Here is a 20,800-nt window from a genome sequence, read left to right on the forward strand (position 1 = left end):
GTGAATTCATATTTGGCTGTGAGCTATACTTTACTTACTTGACCAGATTGTCAAGAGAGTTGCTATATCACATTTATAAATGTGCTGAATGTAATACATGAAATAAGATATAGATCCGAGGCAGATGTGAATGTTCATAAGTGCTTCTATAGGTACTCTTCATTCCAGAAAAATACAGAACTAATTTTTTTGAGATTAAAAAAATATTATCAACTTCTGCTAAATGAAACACAGCTCAATCCTAATTATTCATTTAGTCATAACTGGCAATAAAAGTTAAATTTCATAATTTGGCCAAATTTATGAATTAAAGGCCAAAAACATTTTTAGGGTGTTTTTCACATGCTGTGACAATCAAGTCTAAAGACTTGTACTAAGTCAATTTATGCATTCTAGTTTTTTGGAAAAAAACATATTTCATTCTTATAACCAATCATTTAATTATTTAAGTAACACAAAAAAGTGAAAATTAGAGTAAAAATGCAGCATATACTCAAGATTTTGAATGCTTAGACTTGTTCCAAGTGTCTGATTTTTGTGACTCAATTATTGTCAGATAAAATGCTGAAAATGCATGTTTTTGGCTCTTTTTTCAAATATTTAGTAATATAGTGAATTTTTTCTTTTACCTCCAGTTAATACTAAATGAATGATTAGGATTGAGCTATGTTTCATTTGACAGAACTTCACAATATTTTTGTTCCCCCAAAAAAATTAGTGCTGTATTTTTCTGGAATGGGGAGTAGATATTTGCAAACAGGGGTGTCTTGGAAACATTTGAATAAAGATGAAAGTGCATGTTTTCTTTAGCTTTGTAGTTAAAGTTTCAATTTACATAGTATCTAATTATCCCCAGACACTGAAATGACGAAAACACTTACGCCAAAATTTGGGCCTCTGGTCAGCCATTCAGAAAGAACGCATAATTTATTCAAGCAATGTTTTTAGAAAATTCCCTGGAATCAGCCAAATAATAATGATTTCTGGACAACTTTTTCGAACGGAGTAAATACCCGACCGAGCCTCCCAACAATTACTGGGAAGCTTGTTGCGCCTACAACCCAAGAGTTCCCCTTAACACACTGGGAACTATTTTGCTAGGCACTCATCTAGCGATCAACTCCTTATCGAGGAGGAAAAGCTCCATATACCAATGGACAAATATTTCGCTAGGCAATCCTCTACACGATATCTCCTCGGAGGAGGAAATAAAAAGCTCCATAATACCAATGGAGAGAATATAAAATGTCGCGGACTTACATGAATTCGCTAGGCAGTCATCTAGCGCGTCAAAAGAAATTAAATGGCTGATACCTTTCTCATTTTCCTATTATATTCATATTCAGATTACATAGTGGACATCGGTAAATATACCCATGCCAAATACCCAGTAGGTAGATACCTCCGGATATTGGAACTACTAAATCAAATTTATTAATGTAGTACATGTATAATTCTGTACATTAAATCGATCATTTTAGAAAAATGATCCAAAAACTGCCACAAGGACTACTTGTTAACATCCGTACCCTGTACCATGGAATAAGCTATTTCTGATCCCCTCATTTCCTTTGCTAGTAAATTCATTCATTCATATTTCATTTTCATCAATCATCAACATCAATATACAAGTGATACTAATAGCTCAACAAAGTAATAAAATTAAATGTAAACAAGAGTGATTGGTATATAAATAAATCTCAATACATTTAGGCAGTAACAATTAAATCAATATAATTAAATTAGAATAACATTACTATGTATGATTGACCAAAATGCACTTTAAATGCATAATGATATTACGAAGCGTGCTTGTAGTGGTTTATCACGGAAATACCACACTGCACTGGCAAATGATCTTGAAGTACTTCTACGGTGATAAGCGCCTAACTGATAAGCTGGCTCTCTACAAACACGCTCAGTGAATAATACATACACATACATAATAAATACCGCAAGATCCACGTTTGTGATTATTTGAAGAGCCTCTGAATTTTACGGTCGAGGCCTCTTCACCACAGTGGACCATTAACCCGATTTTTTTGTTTGAACATGTTGAAGGTGTTAATTGCAAAACCCATTATTTTTCGCTGCCAACGCCAAGCAAACCCAGTGCCATGCTCTGCACATTTATGAATTCGAATACATAACTAGGATATCATGTCTAATACAAAAGGCAGCCTTTAACAGAAATTAACGCGATAACCAGCCGGCTGCGCAACCTCATAAAAACTTGAACCCAATATTTCATTTTTATTTATACTTTGATGAACAAGAAAAATCTGAGGGCATAGTACTTGGCCCCTGTCTAGCTATCCCATGCCAACCTGGTGTTAATTCCTTCCTTCCTGCTATAAATAAAATTACTCGACCTAAGACTGAAGGGCATTACCACCTAAGACTGAAAGTGGTACCAATTGTATCGATTTTGTTAATGCTTCTGAAGACACACTAGAGTGAACACACCTATACAAATAGAATTTCAGAAAATACAACTGCGCAACAGAATAGAATGTGTTGCTGAGATAGAAATTGAACCTAAAGTGATCTACCCACGCACATTCTCACACCCGTATACAATAGTCATACTCCTATGTAACTCAAAAACCTCAATGTAATTAGAATATTATTCAAATTCAAAGAACTCTCAATCGAATATATTTTCCTTTCTCTTTCAGATTTCATCTCATTCCTCATTACCTTTTAATTTGAAGACCGACACTTTATATGTACTTGTCTCACTACTAGAGACTCAAATTTTATGACACACTATCAAACTCTTGAAATCAATTTTAAACAGATATCAATTATGACATATGGGGAGTGGTGGGTGGGATAAAAAATTTCTGCATCCGTTCTTGCTGAAAAACTGACAGAGAATGGCCTTAGCTAACAAAATGGCCACCGACGGCTCCAAGCAAGGCTGCCTGTGATTGGCCCGCCTGATACCAAACAAGGCACCCAATTGGCTTCCCATGGAAACATCGCGTGACAACACGAGGGCGATTCCATTTCAGCAGCAGGGATAATTTTTGTTTCATTTGATATGTACAAATTAAACTGCATTATCCCCAGACACTGAAATGACGAAAACACTTACGCCAAAATTTGGGCCTCTGGTCAGCCATTCAGAAAGAACGCATAATTTATTCAAGCAATGTTTTTAGAAAATTCCTGGAATCAGCCAAATAATAATGATTTCTGGACAACTTTTTCGAACGGAGTAAATACCCGACCGAGCCTCCCAACAATTACTGGGAAGCTTTGTTGCGCTTTATAACCCAAGAGTTCCCCTTAACACACTGGGAACTATTTTGCTAGGCACTCATCTAGCGATCAACTCCTTATCGAGGAGGAAAAGCTCCATATACCAATGGACAAATATTTCGCTAGGCAATCCTCTACACGATATCTCCTCGGAGGAGGAAATAAAAAGCTCCATAATACCAATGGAGAGAATATAAAATGCGGCGGACTTACATGAATTCGCTAGGCAGTCATCTATCGCGTCAAAAGAAATTAAATGGCTGATACCTTTCTCATTTTCCTATTATATTCATATTCAGATTACATAGTGGACATCGGTAAATATACCCATGCCAAATACCCAGTAGGTAGATACCTCCGGATATTGGAACTACTAAATCGAATTTATTAATGTAGTACATGTATAATTCTGTACATTAAATCGATCATTTTAGAAAAATGATCCAAAACTACCACCCAAGTTCCTTGTCATCACATGCAAGGAAATTGCCAAACCCCCCCCCCCCCCCCCCCCCCTCGAGATTTTTATGCTTTACAAATAAGGCGAGCTCTTGGCTGTCTTTCCCTTCCTTGTTTATGATCTCCATTATAGTGTTCTTAAAATAGTTTGTCCCAACTTATAAACCTGCCATTGTTGGTGGTGACGAATGTTGGTGCTAAAAAGTTTAGGATTTAACTTGACTGATTGGATCAACAGTCCTACCTAGTGAGCATTCTTATGCAGTACTAGTGGAAAAGAATGCCTGCCAATGCTTTGTTTTGGCCATCTGGTACATTCACGTCATTGAGAAACCCGAAAAGAAAACAACAAAACCCACTGACTATTATAACTTCAAAAGGATTGTTTTGAATTATTTGAATTTCCTTCCTTCTGAACATGTGAGATGAGATAATTATGCTACTGTCGAGTGAGTGTCTACTTCTCATATTTTGACCACTGTCAATTATCATGAATGAGTGTTTTAGTAGCTTAATAGGCCTACTATTACCTATTAACGAGTTACCATTGTAAAAATTGTGAATTTCCTTCTGCTTCAGGAGTAACAACTAGGTGATAACCTATTTAAAACACTGACATACCGAAAAACATTACTATACATGTACTCTATGAATTTCCGTCTGTTTCGGACTACACATAGCCTATTTGTACATACCAACTAGGACAAATGTTTTAGTGACCAATTTACCGATAAATGAAGCTATATAAGGTCAATTTGCCATACATGGTGAACGAATCTGTCCTACAGTACGTTTAAATTCATAACTTTGATTTACCAAACTTAATACTAATGAAGAATTGTTCTTTGTTTGATAGGTACAAAAAAAATAATTTGTTTTACCAAACTTGATAACACTCTTATAGCAATGTACATTAATTATGTTATATGAAATTCTTTTTGCTTCTTTAAATGACTCCCCCTGGTCTATCAGTGAATATCTACTGGGACAAAATGTGCTTAATTTAACTGCAATTTTAAAGGTTAATTTGCCGTAATTGGAACGAAGACATAATAATAATAATAATAATACATGGGATTTATAAAGCGCCCTACCCGATGTAAAAACATCCTCAAGCCAAGGCTGCACAGAATCTTAAATTTACACCCACTAAAAAAAAAAATTAAAAATAGGGCCTACATGCTGAACAAAATAGTATACGTAAAAAATACGCATGATATAACTCATATACACACCTTAATATACTAAAACCATGAAAACATAATAATAATGTACAAGAGTTCTGGACTTCGTTTGATAGATACGAATAAGAAATCATTTACCATGAATTTGTTTTGATAATTTCATAATAATCATTCTACTCAATGTGCCTCTGTTAGTAACTACCTACAGTCTATAAGCGAAACTTACGAGGCGGTGAAATTATAAGTATGCCATAATAGATGATACTGTATTTCAATTAATGACAAATTATTCTCTTTGTTTGATAGATACAATTATTACAACATTTAATCACACACACATGTTTAACTTGATGATAATGAAGATCCAGTCTTTGTTTGATAGATACAGAAAACAATATTTGCCTTATACAATGCAGGTTTGTTTTACCAAATTTGGTAATAACCGCTCGACTAGCCATTAACAATAGGTAATATATTATATGCATTTCCTTCTGCCTATATTAACAGACTACCCCCAACCTGTGTCGGAGAATAGTTAGGTGACAAAACGTATAGTGTAAAAGGTAATTTGATTGAAAACATTGCCAATTTGCAATAATTTAATTGATGAATAATTTTTTCCCCAGTAAATAAATTTTATTCGGACTCTGGACCTGCGCACCTCTATCTGCAAATACACAAATTTCCTTGATTTATTAATAATGAACATCTATAAAAGTTTGATATGATGACAGATATTTCACTCACTTTGAATTCTACCCCATAGAATTTGGGGTTATTTCTCCAACTAGCAAAGGTGTGCCGTTATTTCTCCAACTAGCAAAAGTCAAGTTGTCGGATGTGCTATGACACCTAAAAGATAATTCATGCAGCAACGAGTTTGGTTAATTAGCTACTCCGAGATAAATCCACTCACTTCAATTGCCTTCAGATCGCTTCAGCATTTAATGTATGACATTTTATCACTAAAATGATCCATTGATGACACCAAGATAATTCTGCAGTTTCCTGCAACCGCTTCCTTCATCTGTTTCTTGTATTATTTGACATGGACATATTGCCCAAGAATAATATAAGCCCAATCAGTGGTACAAAATAAATTTTGACATTTCCATCAAGCTATGGAATGATCTTCCTCTTTATTGCAGCTCCATTCTAGCATTTTTGACATTTTATCACTAAAATGATCCATTGATGACACCAAGATAATTCTGCAGTTTCCTGCAACCGCTTCCTTCATCTGTTTCTTGTATTATTTGACATGGACATATTGCCCAAGAATAATATAAGCCCAATCAGTGGTACAAAATAAATTTGACATTTCCATCAAGCTATGGAATGATCTTCCTCTTTATTGCAGCTCCATTAAGTAGAAGCATTTTTGACATGGACTTGTTAGCATACAGCTTCCATAATTGCTTATGCTGTTTTTACTCGCATGAAGAACTGTATAATATATAATCTTCCGTTCACCACTAGCATTTTGTTTCGCCTCCTCGCCATATTAAGGTGCAACAATACTCCATTTGAAGGATACACTGTATCTAATGTAAGTGAAGATTCTTCGATATCTGTACAATGCTCTCAATATAGTTAGCTGTTATACACAATAAAAATTTTCACCATTAGAGAAGTTACCGTTTCCATCATGCTTGTGTTCTAACAAAGATAGTTCCTCCCCATAGAACCAGGTTACGATTCAAAATATACTCCATCCACTGTCATAGGCATGGTAATTACGAGCTTTCTGTTGCAGATCCCGCAAGATGTCCTCCTTCTACCACCTGTCTCAAGTAACCACATGACCTGCAGTGAATTAAAAGACAGAAAAAAGAGAAGCAAATTCTGCCAGCAAAGCCCTTTTACTTTGTGTATAATTCATGCCTGTCTATAAATGACATCCAATATATTCGACAATTCAACTCCTTTATTAATCTATTTGAACTCCGACAACCTTGGATTGAACTTGTAATAAATATCAAAAAACACATAATTAAACCCATTTTTTATTCATTTAAAAAAATTTATTTATTTATCTATTTATTTTTTTTTTTTTTTTTGTTGTTCATAAATGACATAGACGACAGCGTTGTTACTCTTTTTTGTTGTGATTCGTTTTATCTAAATAGAGTTGACAATTAAATTCACTCACATGGCTTTTATATACCAAGAGAGAGAATCACGCGCTCACGGCCATGATGATGATTGCGATAAATTGACCATGAAATTCACTCATATTATGACTATTATTATAATTTTACCCAGAGAGAGCATCACGTGTCTCGCCCATCATGATTGGCGCTTAAACGGATTGAAATTAAAATCACTCATATGGTTATTATATACAAAGACAGATTTTCCAATTCAGAACAAAATGTTTGAACCATGTTGCCAAAAGATTGAAATTGACAATTAAATTCACTCATAAATTATGGCTTTTATATACCAAGAGTGAGCATCACGTGTCCAATGCCATGATGATTGCGATACAAATTTTGAAAATGACGATTAAATTCACTCATATGACTAGGCCTATTATAATTTTACCAAGACAAAGCATCACGTGTCCACCCCATGATGATAACATGTGCTAAATTCACTAATATGGCTATTAAATACCAAGAGAGATTTTCCAATTCAGAACAAAAAATTTTGAACCGTGTTGTTATACAACTTTCAAACCAGAACAGAAACAGATTGTGTTCCTTCAGACTGCCTAATATAATTATGATGAACATAGAAATGGTTCAAAACTTTGCTTTCCCTTAATTTCAAGCATTTCCATTCCACTACCTGCATGATTTATAAATATTTATGAGTTCAAAAACCCCTGCTAACCCAGTGACCCCGGCTATATACTACCGTGATTCAGTGGTCTATGTTACCATTAATAATGTACATACATGTATACATGTAGACGACCACGTTTGACAATTTTGAAAGCACATTTCTCACCGTGTTATTCACTGTTGACGCAAAATACAAATACTCTATTTGGCCATCGGCTGTTGCCACCGCTTACAAGCATAGGATAAATGTAGTATCTCTTCTGACAAATGTAATAGCGCTAAGATCTCGCCTACATCATTTCAACACATTAGAATTATTCCATACCACCAGTCCGGCAATCCCAATCAATAGTACTCGTACATGCATGACTTCCTCAGATCACTGTTTAGACAATCGACCACGAAAGTTTTATCGAGTTATACAAACAACTCCGGACTGTTCATTGTACCGTCACAATTCATTTCATGTAATGTGATGTGCTGTAAACTGTAAGCTTACTTGCTTTTTTTTTCTTTCCAGTTGTTCATATTCGAGGTATCCTTGATGTGTTTTGTGTCCACATCCGTTGGCTTCACCACTACCCACTTTTTTTGTAAGCTGTGACGGCCTATTCATTGTCTTATAGTTGAATAAAAATTTCTGCATCCGTTCTTGCTGAAAAACTGACAGAGAATGGCCTTAGCTAACAAAATGGCCACCGACGGCTCCAAGCAAGGCTGCCTGTGATTGGCCCGCCTGATACCAAACAAGGCACCCAATTGGCTTCCCATGGAAACATCGCGTGACATCACGAGGGCGATTCCATTTCAGCAGCAGGGATAATTTTTTGTTTCATTTGATATGTACAAATTAAACTGCATTCTTTTAAAGATTGGAGATTATTTAAGAAATAAAGGGCAATGCTGTATCAATTACACCCAAATAATGTATCATCAGCAGTATAAAATGTAAATTATAGTTGAGCTGCAGCCAAGCCCATTATTTAAATATTATTTCCTTTTCCTTTTCATATATGGACCCCATTGGAAATAAGTTGGCATATTTAGCCAACTTTATGGGTTATCCAGGTTAATTGACTTGGTTGTGTGTGTCTTGTGTGATGATGCTTGGTTGCTTATTTGTTATTTTCTGTGCTGTTGTCAATTTTGCCAAATAATGAATAAATAAATAAATAAATGAATATTTGGGCGTAAAGGATACCTTTATTTCTACTCATTTATCGCAAAAATAGCAATTTAAATATTTTCTCCATGTAAACCAATACTTGCTTATTCGGGGGAAAGTGCTCTGCGTAGAATATGCATGCTTTAATGTGTTCCATCAGAGCACATTATTTCAATTGTCCTATGGACGCAATAAGTAGACCAAACACAACTATTGCCGGAGCTGGATCTTTACCATCCAAATCTTTTATTTCCTTTCATTTACACAGTTGATCAAGTGTCAACTGTGTTCTTCATACTTAATTTAATATCACATATCACCTCAGACAGCTATATCATCTGAGAGTATACACAGTCGACAGGAAATCAACTGTCTATATTATCTTCATACTTTTAATATCACTTCAGACAGCTATATCATCTGATATTTTAAATAGATATAAATTCAAATTCATTAGCGCCTCAGACAGCTATATCATCTGGCTTAAATTCAAATTCATTAGCGCCTCAGACAGCTATATCATCTGGCTTAAATTCAAATTCATTAGCGCCTCAGACAGCTATATCATCTGGCTTAAATTCAAATTCATTAGCGCCTCAGACAGCTATATCATCTGGCTTATTCTTTAAAAGCAATATATATCAATCATTGAAATCATATATGTATCAGACAGCAATATCATCTGATACCCTTTTTACGCAATCAGACAGCTATATCATCTGATGCCATTTATGGTCCTGAAGTGAGACGACCCACTTCAAATCCCAAACAGCATATTTGGCTTGGACCTAATCATTACTCATTTCCGGAATTAGGACAACCCCATTCAATTTCCAAACAGCCTAATTTGGAATTGACAATGTATCTCCATTTTGATTCATATATTGGACAAAATGGTAAAAAGCAAAAGAAACAATGCCATTTAATATCATATTTTTTATAAAGGGAGTGGTGGGTGGGTTTTAAAATTTTCCTGACCTCTTCGGATGGTATCGAAACAGCCTATGACTTTTCCCGGCAACAATTTCTGAGAAAACAGCCACGCCCCCAGAACCGCTGCCTATGATTGGCTACTGGCACGCGACTCGACACAGGGCATGGATGCACAACAGGTGTCGGACTGATGTCACAACACGCATGGCACCACCTTTTATTGATCTACAGGACAATGAAACCCTTTTCAACAAAACCCAGGGCTTATTACGCCAATGACAATTTTGGTTTTGATTGAAGTTTGCTCAATCAAAACCCGAATATGGTGCTTTAGCATGAAGCGTTTTTGACAAATCACAGAATGTAAGGGCAATAGAATAAGTCGTAAGGTACAAAACATTGGGCTATTACATTTAAAATACACACTCCCCGGCCCCTGTGGAAGAGTTTGGAAATATCTTCCACAGGAAGAGTATGAATTTCAAATGGAATGAACACAATCTTTCTCAAAGGGTGTATGATATACAAATGGAGCTGCCTAATGTGTTCATTCCATTTAAAATTCATACTCCCCATGCAAAGGACATTTCCAAAATGTTTCACAGGGGCAGTGTGAATTTTAAATGGAATAGCCAATTTTAGGACCTCTTATTCAGCAGGCAAGGGCAGTCAACTTTGCTTGTCCAGATAAAATATTTATACAATCTTTTCAGAGCTATTAGCAGGCATAGAACTGTATTAATTAAATTTATTTATGATATGCACCTTCTGCACAGCTTATTCGGAGACATCATTTATTAGGAGGTTAATGCTCGTATTAATCCAAATAATTTGACATTTGTGAATAATTCAGAGTCTGGCCTGACAAAAGCATGTTTATACTGAGCACCTCGCATTACTGCGCTTTCACCTTAACCCACATTTTAGTCCTCTCGCCTTCATCGTGTCGTTTATACTGCACTGTAAATGCAGGGTAACAATTCACTTTCCACGTATTTAGTAGGGAGGGCGAAAGTCCAGAAAATAGTTTCCGTGACCTTCGAGGTCTGATTTTGAATGCTTACACTGTATTATTGTAGCCTTACTTCCAGTGTCACCCTGAAAATCATCACCCGAACTGTTTCTACTGCGAACATTACTGTGTATTCACCACTGTTAACCACCTCAATAGGTGGTTGACGGATTCATTCACATTAACGCGCATTCACCTTCACCTGATCTGTTTCTACTGGGGCTGTTACTGCATATTCCTTGCATCACCCCGAATTCACTCAAATTTACCCACAACCGTTTGCTCAGTAGAAACATGCTAAAAAGTTTCCTATACATCGTGAACAAAGTAAACCAATGAAAACCTCAACTTATATCATCTGTTTTGTTCATAGAAGTCCTTTATAGTCAGTTTCCTACATTGGCACAGCTCAGATTTTTGTAATTTAGATAATTAAATACAAGCTTTTTATAATTTATTCTGTGTTCAACAAGAGAGCTGTCAAGTCATTTTGAGCCTATCGGTAGGGCCTGTCAGTCACACTTAACAAGCAATTTGACTTAAACAATAATGAACACATGAATATTTGCAGAATTTATTTAATTTGTCACTATTTTGTGGCTGTCATTCAGATTAGGCTCTATAAAAGGGCCTGTCTATCACATTTGTAATATAATAGTAGTGAGTTACAAATTTTGTTACAAAAAACCTGTTATTTCAATACCTACATGTAATTTGAACTAAGCTATTCAATTTTCTTTTTACAGGGTGAGTCAAAAAAAGTGCAATAGAGCAAAGAATCGATAATTACGTAAGAATTACTTTGAACTTTCCAATTATTGAAAGTTTCTATAAATGCCACACTCAATAGGCACCTACTGTGAAAAACTGAAGTCAATCACATCTACCGTTTAATTTTTATGAGTCCTTTTGCTACGATACCCAATTTCATTATTTGTCCACGAGGTACCATGTATTTTGAATGAGAGCACACAATGCACGATAAAGCCACCAGCTCTGAAACTTAAATAAGGTTGATTTTTGCGTTATTTTCATTTCTTTTTTCTGTTCAAACAAACTTTTTAACATTACTTTAACTCCTTCATACCTCACTCGACTCCAACTCCAGTTTTTTAATCCCAGTATGTCCAACTTACTGGATATTATATAATTTGCTCCACTTCAATTTACGCGCATTTCATTTCGACATTTGCAAAAATCCGCCTGCAAATTTGTATGTTTTTGATAGAGAATAAACATCTTTAAAGTAAAGGTAAAATGAAAATAACAACAAATAATGTTTCTTTTCCTTAAACAAGACCAAGGACAATAACAATTTGGGTGCTCCATTTTATTTCAATGCCAATGAGGTTAAGAAAATAGCAGTTGTTCCAAATCTACCTTACACAGAGTGGGCTGACTTTCAAATTTTAGATGTTTCTTGGACAAACATTAAAATTGGGTATCGCTATAAAATGTGTCATAAAAACAAAACAGTAAATGCTAATTCCTTGGTTTTTTCACACAAGGTCACTAATGGATATATCATTCATAAAATATTTTAAAACCTGTAAGGTTCAAATCGGTTCTTAAATAAAAATGGATTCTTTTCTCTATTGCACTTTTTTGACTCACCCTGTACTAAATTAAACATAAGAATTACTAGTAGCCTGTTGTGTTTTACACGTCTGCTCCAATTTATAATGTGATACACCGATGAGTTCAGTCACAATGGCTCATTTACGTACGAAAAGTTGCCGTTTTAAAAATTTCACTTTGGGCCATTCAAATCTCACAAAGCATGCTTGAATGTAATCTACATTAGATAAGACTGACTGCATTGTTTGAGAGTTGAATGGACTAAAGTGCAACTTTCAAAACTGCATATTTTCTTACATAATGGCCATTGTTACCGAATGCAACAATGTGCGACATTGTAAATTGGAGCAGTTGTTTCAAACAAAACAGGCTACCAATTACTTCAATGATTTTTTTTATTTTGTAAAAAGCTTTTTGAGTTTCTTAAGGGAACTTCAACTAGTGAACCCTTTATGGGGCACTGCCAAAATCAGTGGATATATTGTTTGTCAATATCATGCAACAATTTTTGTTTCCAATGGTGTCCAAACCCAGTCTGTTACAGTAGAAATTTCAAATAAATGAACACAATCTGACATCATGATGTCTTTTGCATACACTTTGCGATGTACGCCAGCATGTGCGACTGTGTGCGAAATGTGGAAGTGAATCCAACCATGCCAATGCACTCGTGATTGGTCAGTATTTTAATTATTGTATCCAAGGTGGTGTGTTCATGTTGTAGTTTGAAATATGCGATATACAATCATGGTTGGATCATGTACAGCTGTTGAAAGCTGTGTTCATTCAATTGAAATTTCTACTGTAGGTACTAGGGAGGATAGGTCAGTGTAGTGGTCTTCTCGCTCGCTTCTCACCACTGCAGCCCGGGTTCAATTCCCCGCGGCACCACATGTGAGTTTGGTTGCCGATCCATGCTCGTCCTCGCAGGTTTTTCTCCGGGTGCTCCGGTTTTCCTTCTGTATCTAAAATCAGACCTCTTCCCATATTCCTGACCCATAAAGTCCGGTTGGCATCCCTTGCATTTAGTAGCTTTGCCTGGCTTTGGCAGAATGTTATAAATAAATAAATAAAATAGTTTTTTATGTACATTTCATTTCTTTAATACAGATGTGATGTACTAATTAACATATTTGAGGATATATAGGTGATACTAAATTTTGTACATTCCATTTTTTTAATACAGATGCAATGTACTAATTAACATGTTTGAGGATGCACACAAGGTACTGGTATCAGATGAACAATGCGAGGCGTGTCAAGCATCCATTCTCAATGTGGACTTCAATAAGGTAAGTGACACACAGAAAACAACTCTCCCTCTATACAAGCCCGAAGAAGCCAGGCTGGTTCCAGTGACAAAGAAGGCTAAAGGTAGAAGCCTACTGACTGTTAAATTTTCACGTTTTTACAAACCACAGTGGTTCTACACCACTGTTTAAACCTCCTGTGTAATTAAATTGAAGGTTCAAATCACAGCAACGTTAAAAACTCAACATATTATAAAACATATCTCACAATCTAGCAAATCAGTGGCTTCTGTAAGTATATCTTCCTACAAAGTGTGGAGTTAATGGACCTTGTAATTGATACTAATTTACACCTACAGAAATATCTTAAATTTCAATCCTATTCTTCGCCACATTATAATAGAATGTTCTACATATATCACATTATCAGTGTATTTAGAGCATTCACCAATAATACTTGGCCCACCTGGACAATGCCATGTTGTATTTCAACTGCAAAGTGTTGAGTTAATGGACCTTGTAATTGATAATAATTTACACCTACAGAAATATCTTAAATTTCAATCATATTCTTCGCCACATTATAGTAGAATGTTCTACATATGGTCATGTTTTTTATACTGGGACCCTAAAAAAGGTGGTGCTGTCACATTTTGCTACATCATTTTGTCTACTTATTCCTATATTTTTGCTAAAATTCATCATGAACAAATGGTTTTGGTCTTATTTTGAAGATAAATTATTAATCTAATGAATTAATAACAAATACAATTAAACAAATGTATTAATTAATTACAACAGCTTAATTAAGTTAATTAGTCAGGGGTGGTGCCGGAAGTGGAGGAGCCGGAAGCGGAGGAGCTCTGTGTAATTCAAATGGGAAGTTGATGTTCATTAATAAAATTTATGCACTTTGTTGCCTAGGAGAAGTAAAAATGCATTTGCATAATGTTAATCTTATTTTTAACTTTCTATAACTATAATTGCCTAGTTAATCTTAATAAACATAGTAATTAAGGATTTAACAAGCTTTTAATTAATGCAGTGGAATGGGTGTCATACAATACAATGGGCTTTAATTTTGCATGCATGCATATGAAATAAATTTCAATATTGTTTTATCTTTGAAATATAAAATAAATCTTCTCAAAGGAGATTATTACAGTCAAAGGATTTATTCTGATGACATATTGATCTTTGGTTATTGTTAAATAGTTTATTGATGTAGGCTAAGTGTGCATGTATACGCCTCATGTACATGTACCTTTGTTACTAATTATTCACTGTATATTGATTTTTGGAACACCCTATATAGGAATTGGATATTTGAATTTGATATTATAGCAATTCTGTAAACTATTTTGAATATATTTTCCAAATTTAATGACACTTTGGGAAATTTTACATAAATTAAAAATTTTAATTTACAACTTTTTTCACACCCTGTATAACACAATGGGCTTACTAAATATAGTACAAACTATATATTTAATGAAAGGACTAACTGTGTACATTCCAAATATCAAGTTCATTTTTCAATTTAATATACTATGTAGAAATATTGGAGTGGTAAAGGAATTTAATTTTTCAGTATTTTCAATGGAATCACCCTGTATATTTTTTGGTACACCCTGTATATCCACTCAAACTTTACAGATTTGCAATCATGACAATATATGCTTTCTAAAAATGTATACTTTTACTAGTTTGGGTGAAAACTTTTGAAATATAATCAGAAATACAAAAAGGAGTTGATTTTTGACCAATAGCAAGATGTGACACAATTGGGTCCCACCTCAAAAAACATGACCATATATCACATTATCAGTGTATTTAGAGCATTCACCAATAATATGTGTCCCGCGTGGACAATGCCATGTTGTATTTCAAACTGCAAGTCAGATTTTACGATTTTCCCCCAAGTTTGTTTCATTGAAAATTCCTGGAAAATTCAATTCTAATTAATACCCACTTTCGAAAATGTTACACCCATGGGGCATTTACTAGAGAATACAGTATAAATCATCATATAATTGGATCTGTAGATTATCAATTAATATTTGGCACATTAAAATTTGTTGCTTTCTCTCTTAACAAGTTTCAAGTTGAGATTATGTAATATCTGATACTTGCATTGACCCCATTATGCAGTAGAGCAAGATGATATGCATCCTGTGCTTCAGTCTCTCCCCAAGCGCAATCGTCATACAATGTGTGAAGAGGAGGTGGCCTTGTTTTTTTTAAAAGAGAAATAGCCTCAATGGCGCCATTGGAAGAGCAATGAATTATTAAAATGTCCTGAGATATTAGAATTGAAGGGGTCTTTATCAAATTGAGTCATAAACTGTGGAATTTATGACAGCATTGAATATCAACTTGACCTATTGCATTGTTTTAAAAGTTTCAAAGCTGCTACAAGTATTGATAAAATCATTGATGATAAAATCATGCCTAATGTGCTTTCAGAAAACTCAATGTTTTAGTTTATTGTCCCCAAAGGTGTGTATTCAATTAACAGTGTTATTACATTTGAAGTGCTATGACACACCTAGATGCTTAAACATTAAAACATTTTGTGCAGGTATTAAAGGTAGGCTTTAATCTTGGCATCTGCCTAGATTAAGAAAGAATCTAGGTTTTTATTAAGATTTTTATTGTATTTCTCAAGCTGTCTGCTTCCTTGTAAATCTCAAGTGGTGCTATTCTGATAATGTGTGTGAACAAACTTTATTGTCTGTGCATTTCAAAAAACCAATGGTCACCAATATATTTCTTTATAAATTTTTGTTTATTTATTTGTTTGTCTTTAAAGAAAACATTACTTTCAAAAACTGAGTTGCTTCATAGGTAGAGACATTTTAATATAGGCTATTTTGTACACATCTCTATAGCCTATATATACATGTATAGTATAGGACAGAACTGGTATTTATAGCATGGAGCCAAAGGCAGCAATTCATACTGGCAAAATAGGGAACAAAACATAATGCAGTACATAAAAGAATTTGGCATTTTATAAAAGTGAAGAAGAAGTTGACTATACAAGCGACTTTTCTAGGAATTTGAGGATTTGGGCAACAGTAAGCTTGGATGCTGGGCACGATGATGTCGATGATGATATAACTTACTTTTCAAAATGGGTATTCCGGTTGCAATCCATACACCCCCTATGAAAGATAGGACCTTAATCTCACACAGGGAGTGTGAGTTTCAAATGGAGCCACCAATTCAGGTAACTCCATCTGAAATTTGCACCCCCTGTGTGGAAGATTAAGGTCATGTCTTCCATAGGGGTATGCATTTCAACGGGAATAGCCCAGTTGCACACTGTGGCCTGGTTGGATTATATTATGTCATACAAATGAAAGAAATCCATGATGGCAGCCTAAACCTACCCATACATATATCATTTGCTGATTATAGAGTACTTCATTCCAATAAAGCACCAGAGTAAAAACCCCTGAATGTGAAGAAAAAGTTTACCTTATTCAAAGCCCCTATGAACTACTTCACCTATCCTATACAATGCTATCAATATCTTGTAAATACAAAGTAAATCCCCTCCAAGAGGTAGAGATAGAGGGAATGAGTGTTAGACACTTAAAGAGTGTGTGTTTGTGATTGCATGGTATTATCTGTAAGACGAGGAAAAACCTATAGCCTGGTTAGATGAGCAATCGACCCTATTTGCAAAACAGCCTAGTTTCTTGGCTTTATCGTCATCATCGGGCTATTCAATTGAAATCCACACTACCCCTGTGGAAGATTTAGCTAGAGTCTTCCCCAGAGGGAGTATAAGTTTCGAATAGAATAGACAATTGGGTAACTTCTTTTTAAAATACTCACTCCAGTTGTGGAAGATATGGGTAAAGCCATAATACATTGGGAGTATGGGTTTCAAAATGATTAACTATGACCAATTACACTTGAAAAACATACTCCCCCTGTGGAAGATATTTCCAAAATCTTAAGGGATCTAGAATGAGCGTTTATGGCGTTTCGACAGTATTTTTTGTGGGACATGAGAGCACCTCAGACGTATCGAATTGCATTCTGAATTTTGTCATGTCTTTCTGATATCAAATAATTTTCATTTTTTGAAATTCACGATATAATACAAATTTTATGACAAATTATTAAAATTTGATATTTTTCAAATTTTTGATATATAACAGTCCTCGAAATAAATTTGATAAATCTAATGATATATTCTTAAAGTGTATGTAGCTGGGAGGAAAAGCCGACGATCAATTGAAAATTTGGACCTTTTATATTGAAGATACGGATTTTTTCCCCAAAAGACCTATTTTTTTTGGGTGTTTTGGGGAAAAGAATCCATATCTTCAATACGAAAGGTCAAAATTTTCAATTGATCGTCGACTTTTCATCCCACCTACATACATTTAAGTATAAATCATCAGATTTATAAAGTTTACTTCAAGTACTGTTAAATATCAAAATATCAATTTTAATGATTTGCCATAAAATGTGTATTACATTGCTAATTTCAAAAAATTATTTGATATCAGAAGGACATTCTTCGTATACAGAATGCAATTCGATATGTCTGATGTGCTCTAATGTCCCACAATAAATACTGTCCAAACGTTCATACGCCAGCCCTTAACACAAGGGTAGTGTGAATTTTAAATGGAATAGCCCAATAAGCCAAGCAGCGATACTAGAGGGAAGTATTGTAACCTCTCTTTAACCATTGTATTAACCACTAGGCTTGACACTCGCCCCGTTACTAAATCACACATTGACTTTGCTTAATGTAGTGAGCTTGTGAAAGATAGAATTACAGGATTAACATTGATTTCGGATGTGATTTGATGAGGTGTGGATTTCCAAGTCTCGGTTGGGAATGTAGGGCACTTGGTATCAATGAAATGCATGTGCACACACTATTATATAAATTCCTATACACTCACCATAAGAAGGAAAAGAGAGAGAACGACACCTTTAAGAGACCATAAAAGGGAATATTTCTCTTTACTTCGCTTATTTTGTGCTATAAATAGGGAATGCATGCATGACTCTTTTGAAGTGTTTTTCTTAGGCATTTTAAGTTTTTGTTGAGTCTAACAAGAGTCTCTCCATTATTATTAAATGGCTCACTTTGCTATAGGATTCAAACACATGCACACTTGCATAACAAACCACACACCCCTGCCCTCTTGTACCGTGTATCGATTGAGGACACTTGCCTAAAACCGCCAAAGGGGACATACAATTCTAGCCTAAAATTGTGGACAATTGTCTAAAACCTACACCCCTGACAACTGGGGACATCTTAATTGATACCATTTTTGGCAATTTTAACCATATAGGGGATGCAGGGGAAGAAATCTATACAAACCAGGAACGTCTCCGATCGTCAGATGTCCCAGTTTGGTGGGTTTTAGACCGAAAAAAATGAAACCAATGCGTCAGTGTTTACAAGCCCCAATACCCATACCCCCCACACACAAACACTTAAACCATAATGTAATCCTGTTAATGTGCACTAATGCAATTACACTTGCTATATATGTCAGGATGTTACCATTAAAAGAGATCAAGTTCATCTACAAATGTGACACTTTAAGATAGACTGTGAAAATTTGCTAACGGTGGTGGTGACCACTGCACCTACCCATTGTGATAGCAACATATATAGGTCAAGCATACTGTGATTGAATTGATTAAACTGGTTTGCTTCAAGTCATAATATAGAAATGGGCGAGTTTTAGTGCAAAAAACTCAATCAAAGTGTATTACTTTTGCGATCGACAAAGCCAACACGTGCCCACTAGGGGTTTAGGCAGGAGATGAGAGGGTTGATACAAAGGTGCTAAAGTGGTTTTGAAGTGACCATCCTTCAATCACACTAAAATGGGTATCCAGTTACTTACAAAATATGGCATCCAAAAGGCACTTTGGCTCTCGACATCCCTTATTCCCAGGTTATCTTGGTGAGGCTACTGTATGCTTACTGCCATCACAGGATCTATGCTGCAATATAGTACTGTGTTAGTTGAAATCTGCAGTTAGAGGCTGTGCAATAATTATGAGCCAAGAGGGAGGGCAAAATTTGTGGCAGGCTGAGAGTGAGGGAAGCAACTTTTGGCATGCCATTTTACCCCCTGCAGTGGCGTAACTAGGGGTGCAAGGGGGGGTAATGTGCCCCCGGCGCTACCACTAGGGGGCACCAAATCAACCTCACTTAAAAAATATGCTGTTACCAATACCACACCCCTGCGTCTAAGATATTTTCGGGTGGGGGTAGGGGCACCAATTTTATTTCTTGCCCTGGGCGCTACCAACCGTAGTTACGCTACTGCCCCCCTGGAGCTCATAATTATTGCACAGCCCCTTACTATTTGCCATAATAGAATGGCATACATTTTTGACCAGATCAATCAAATGGGTTATTTATCAAGCATAATTTGTCAACTTAAGCAAGTATCATTCTTGTGCGATCAATAGCACACAATATGTTAAAATCCTGGAAGAAATAGACTACTTGCAGTTCCCAAAATAGATGTGCTGCTGATAATGATGAAGTAAAAAAGAATTGGAACACTTCTCTTGGGCATGATAGATAATCGATTTGAGGAACAAATGACATCATCTTGCTCAATCACATTATTTATTGTCTATTCAAATAATATGTTATAGGACTGTGCAGGAGACTAGTAGTTTGGTGTCAAGAAGCTGCATGTAAAAACAGAAAAACAAAAGAAAGCAATTCTCTGAAAACATGCTTATTGATGGAATGCTGGATATCTGAATGACTTTTCCTTTACAACTGATCAATGTGTCAGGCACACTTTTGTGAGGGTAAAATCAAAGGTTCTTGAATCAGGAATTGATTGGAAGGAGGCAGGTTGATAGGCAATAATAGATATGACTACTAAAAATCCAAAGATTTCACTCCGATTGTAGCTATGCTGTGTTTGAATACCTTGCATACCTTTATGCCTGTTTGGTGAAATAGACAGCACAATTTGTACTATATCCCCTGCTTTTAGAGGAGCAGATAAAAAAGAACAAAATCTGATTTAGGCTATTCCATGGGCACTGCTGCCTTTATAACATTGCCCCTGATTGGTTAATTACATAATAAAATCATCTCAGTAACCAATCAAAATTGAGCTTTTAAATCTCTTGGTGCTTTT

The 20,800-nt window shown here is 35.3% G+C and overlaps 1 protein-coding gene across 1 annotated transcript in view; it reads left to right on the forward strand.

Annotated features, from left to right (window-relative positions):
* LOC140155258 (DNA topoisomerase 3-beta-1-like) overlaps positions 1-20,800 on the forward strand; it is a 278,324-nt gene that overhangs the window by 60,982 nt on the left and 196,542 nt on the right. Inside the window, exon 15 of the mRNA XM_072178018.1 lies at positions 13,574-13,679. Within this exon, the coding sequence (XP_072034119.1) occupies positions 13,574-13,679 (106 nt within the window). The remainder of the gene's footprint in view (positions 1-13,573; positions 13,680-20,800) is intronic.

Source organism: Amphiura filiformis, chromosome 6, assembly GCF_039555335.1.
Source record: "Amphiura filiformis chromosome 6, Afil_fr2py, whole genome shotgun sequence".
In the NCBI taxonomy this organism is placed as follows: Eukaryota; Metazoa; Echinodermata; class Ophiuroidea; order Amphilepidida; family Amphiuridae; genus Amphiura; species Amphiura filiformis.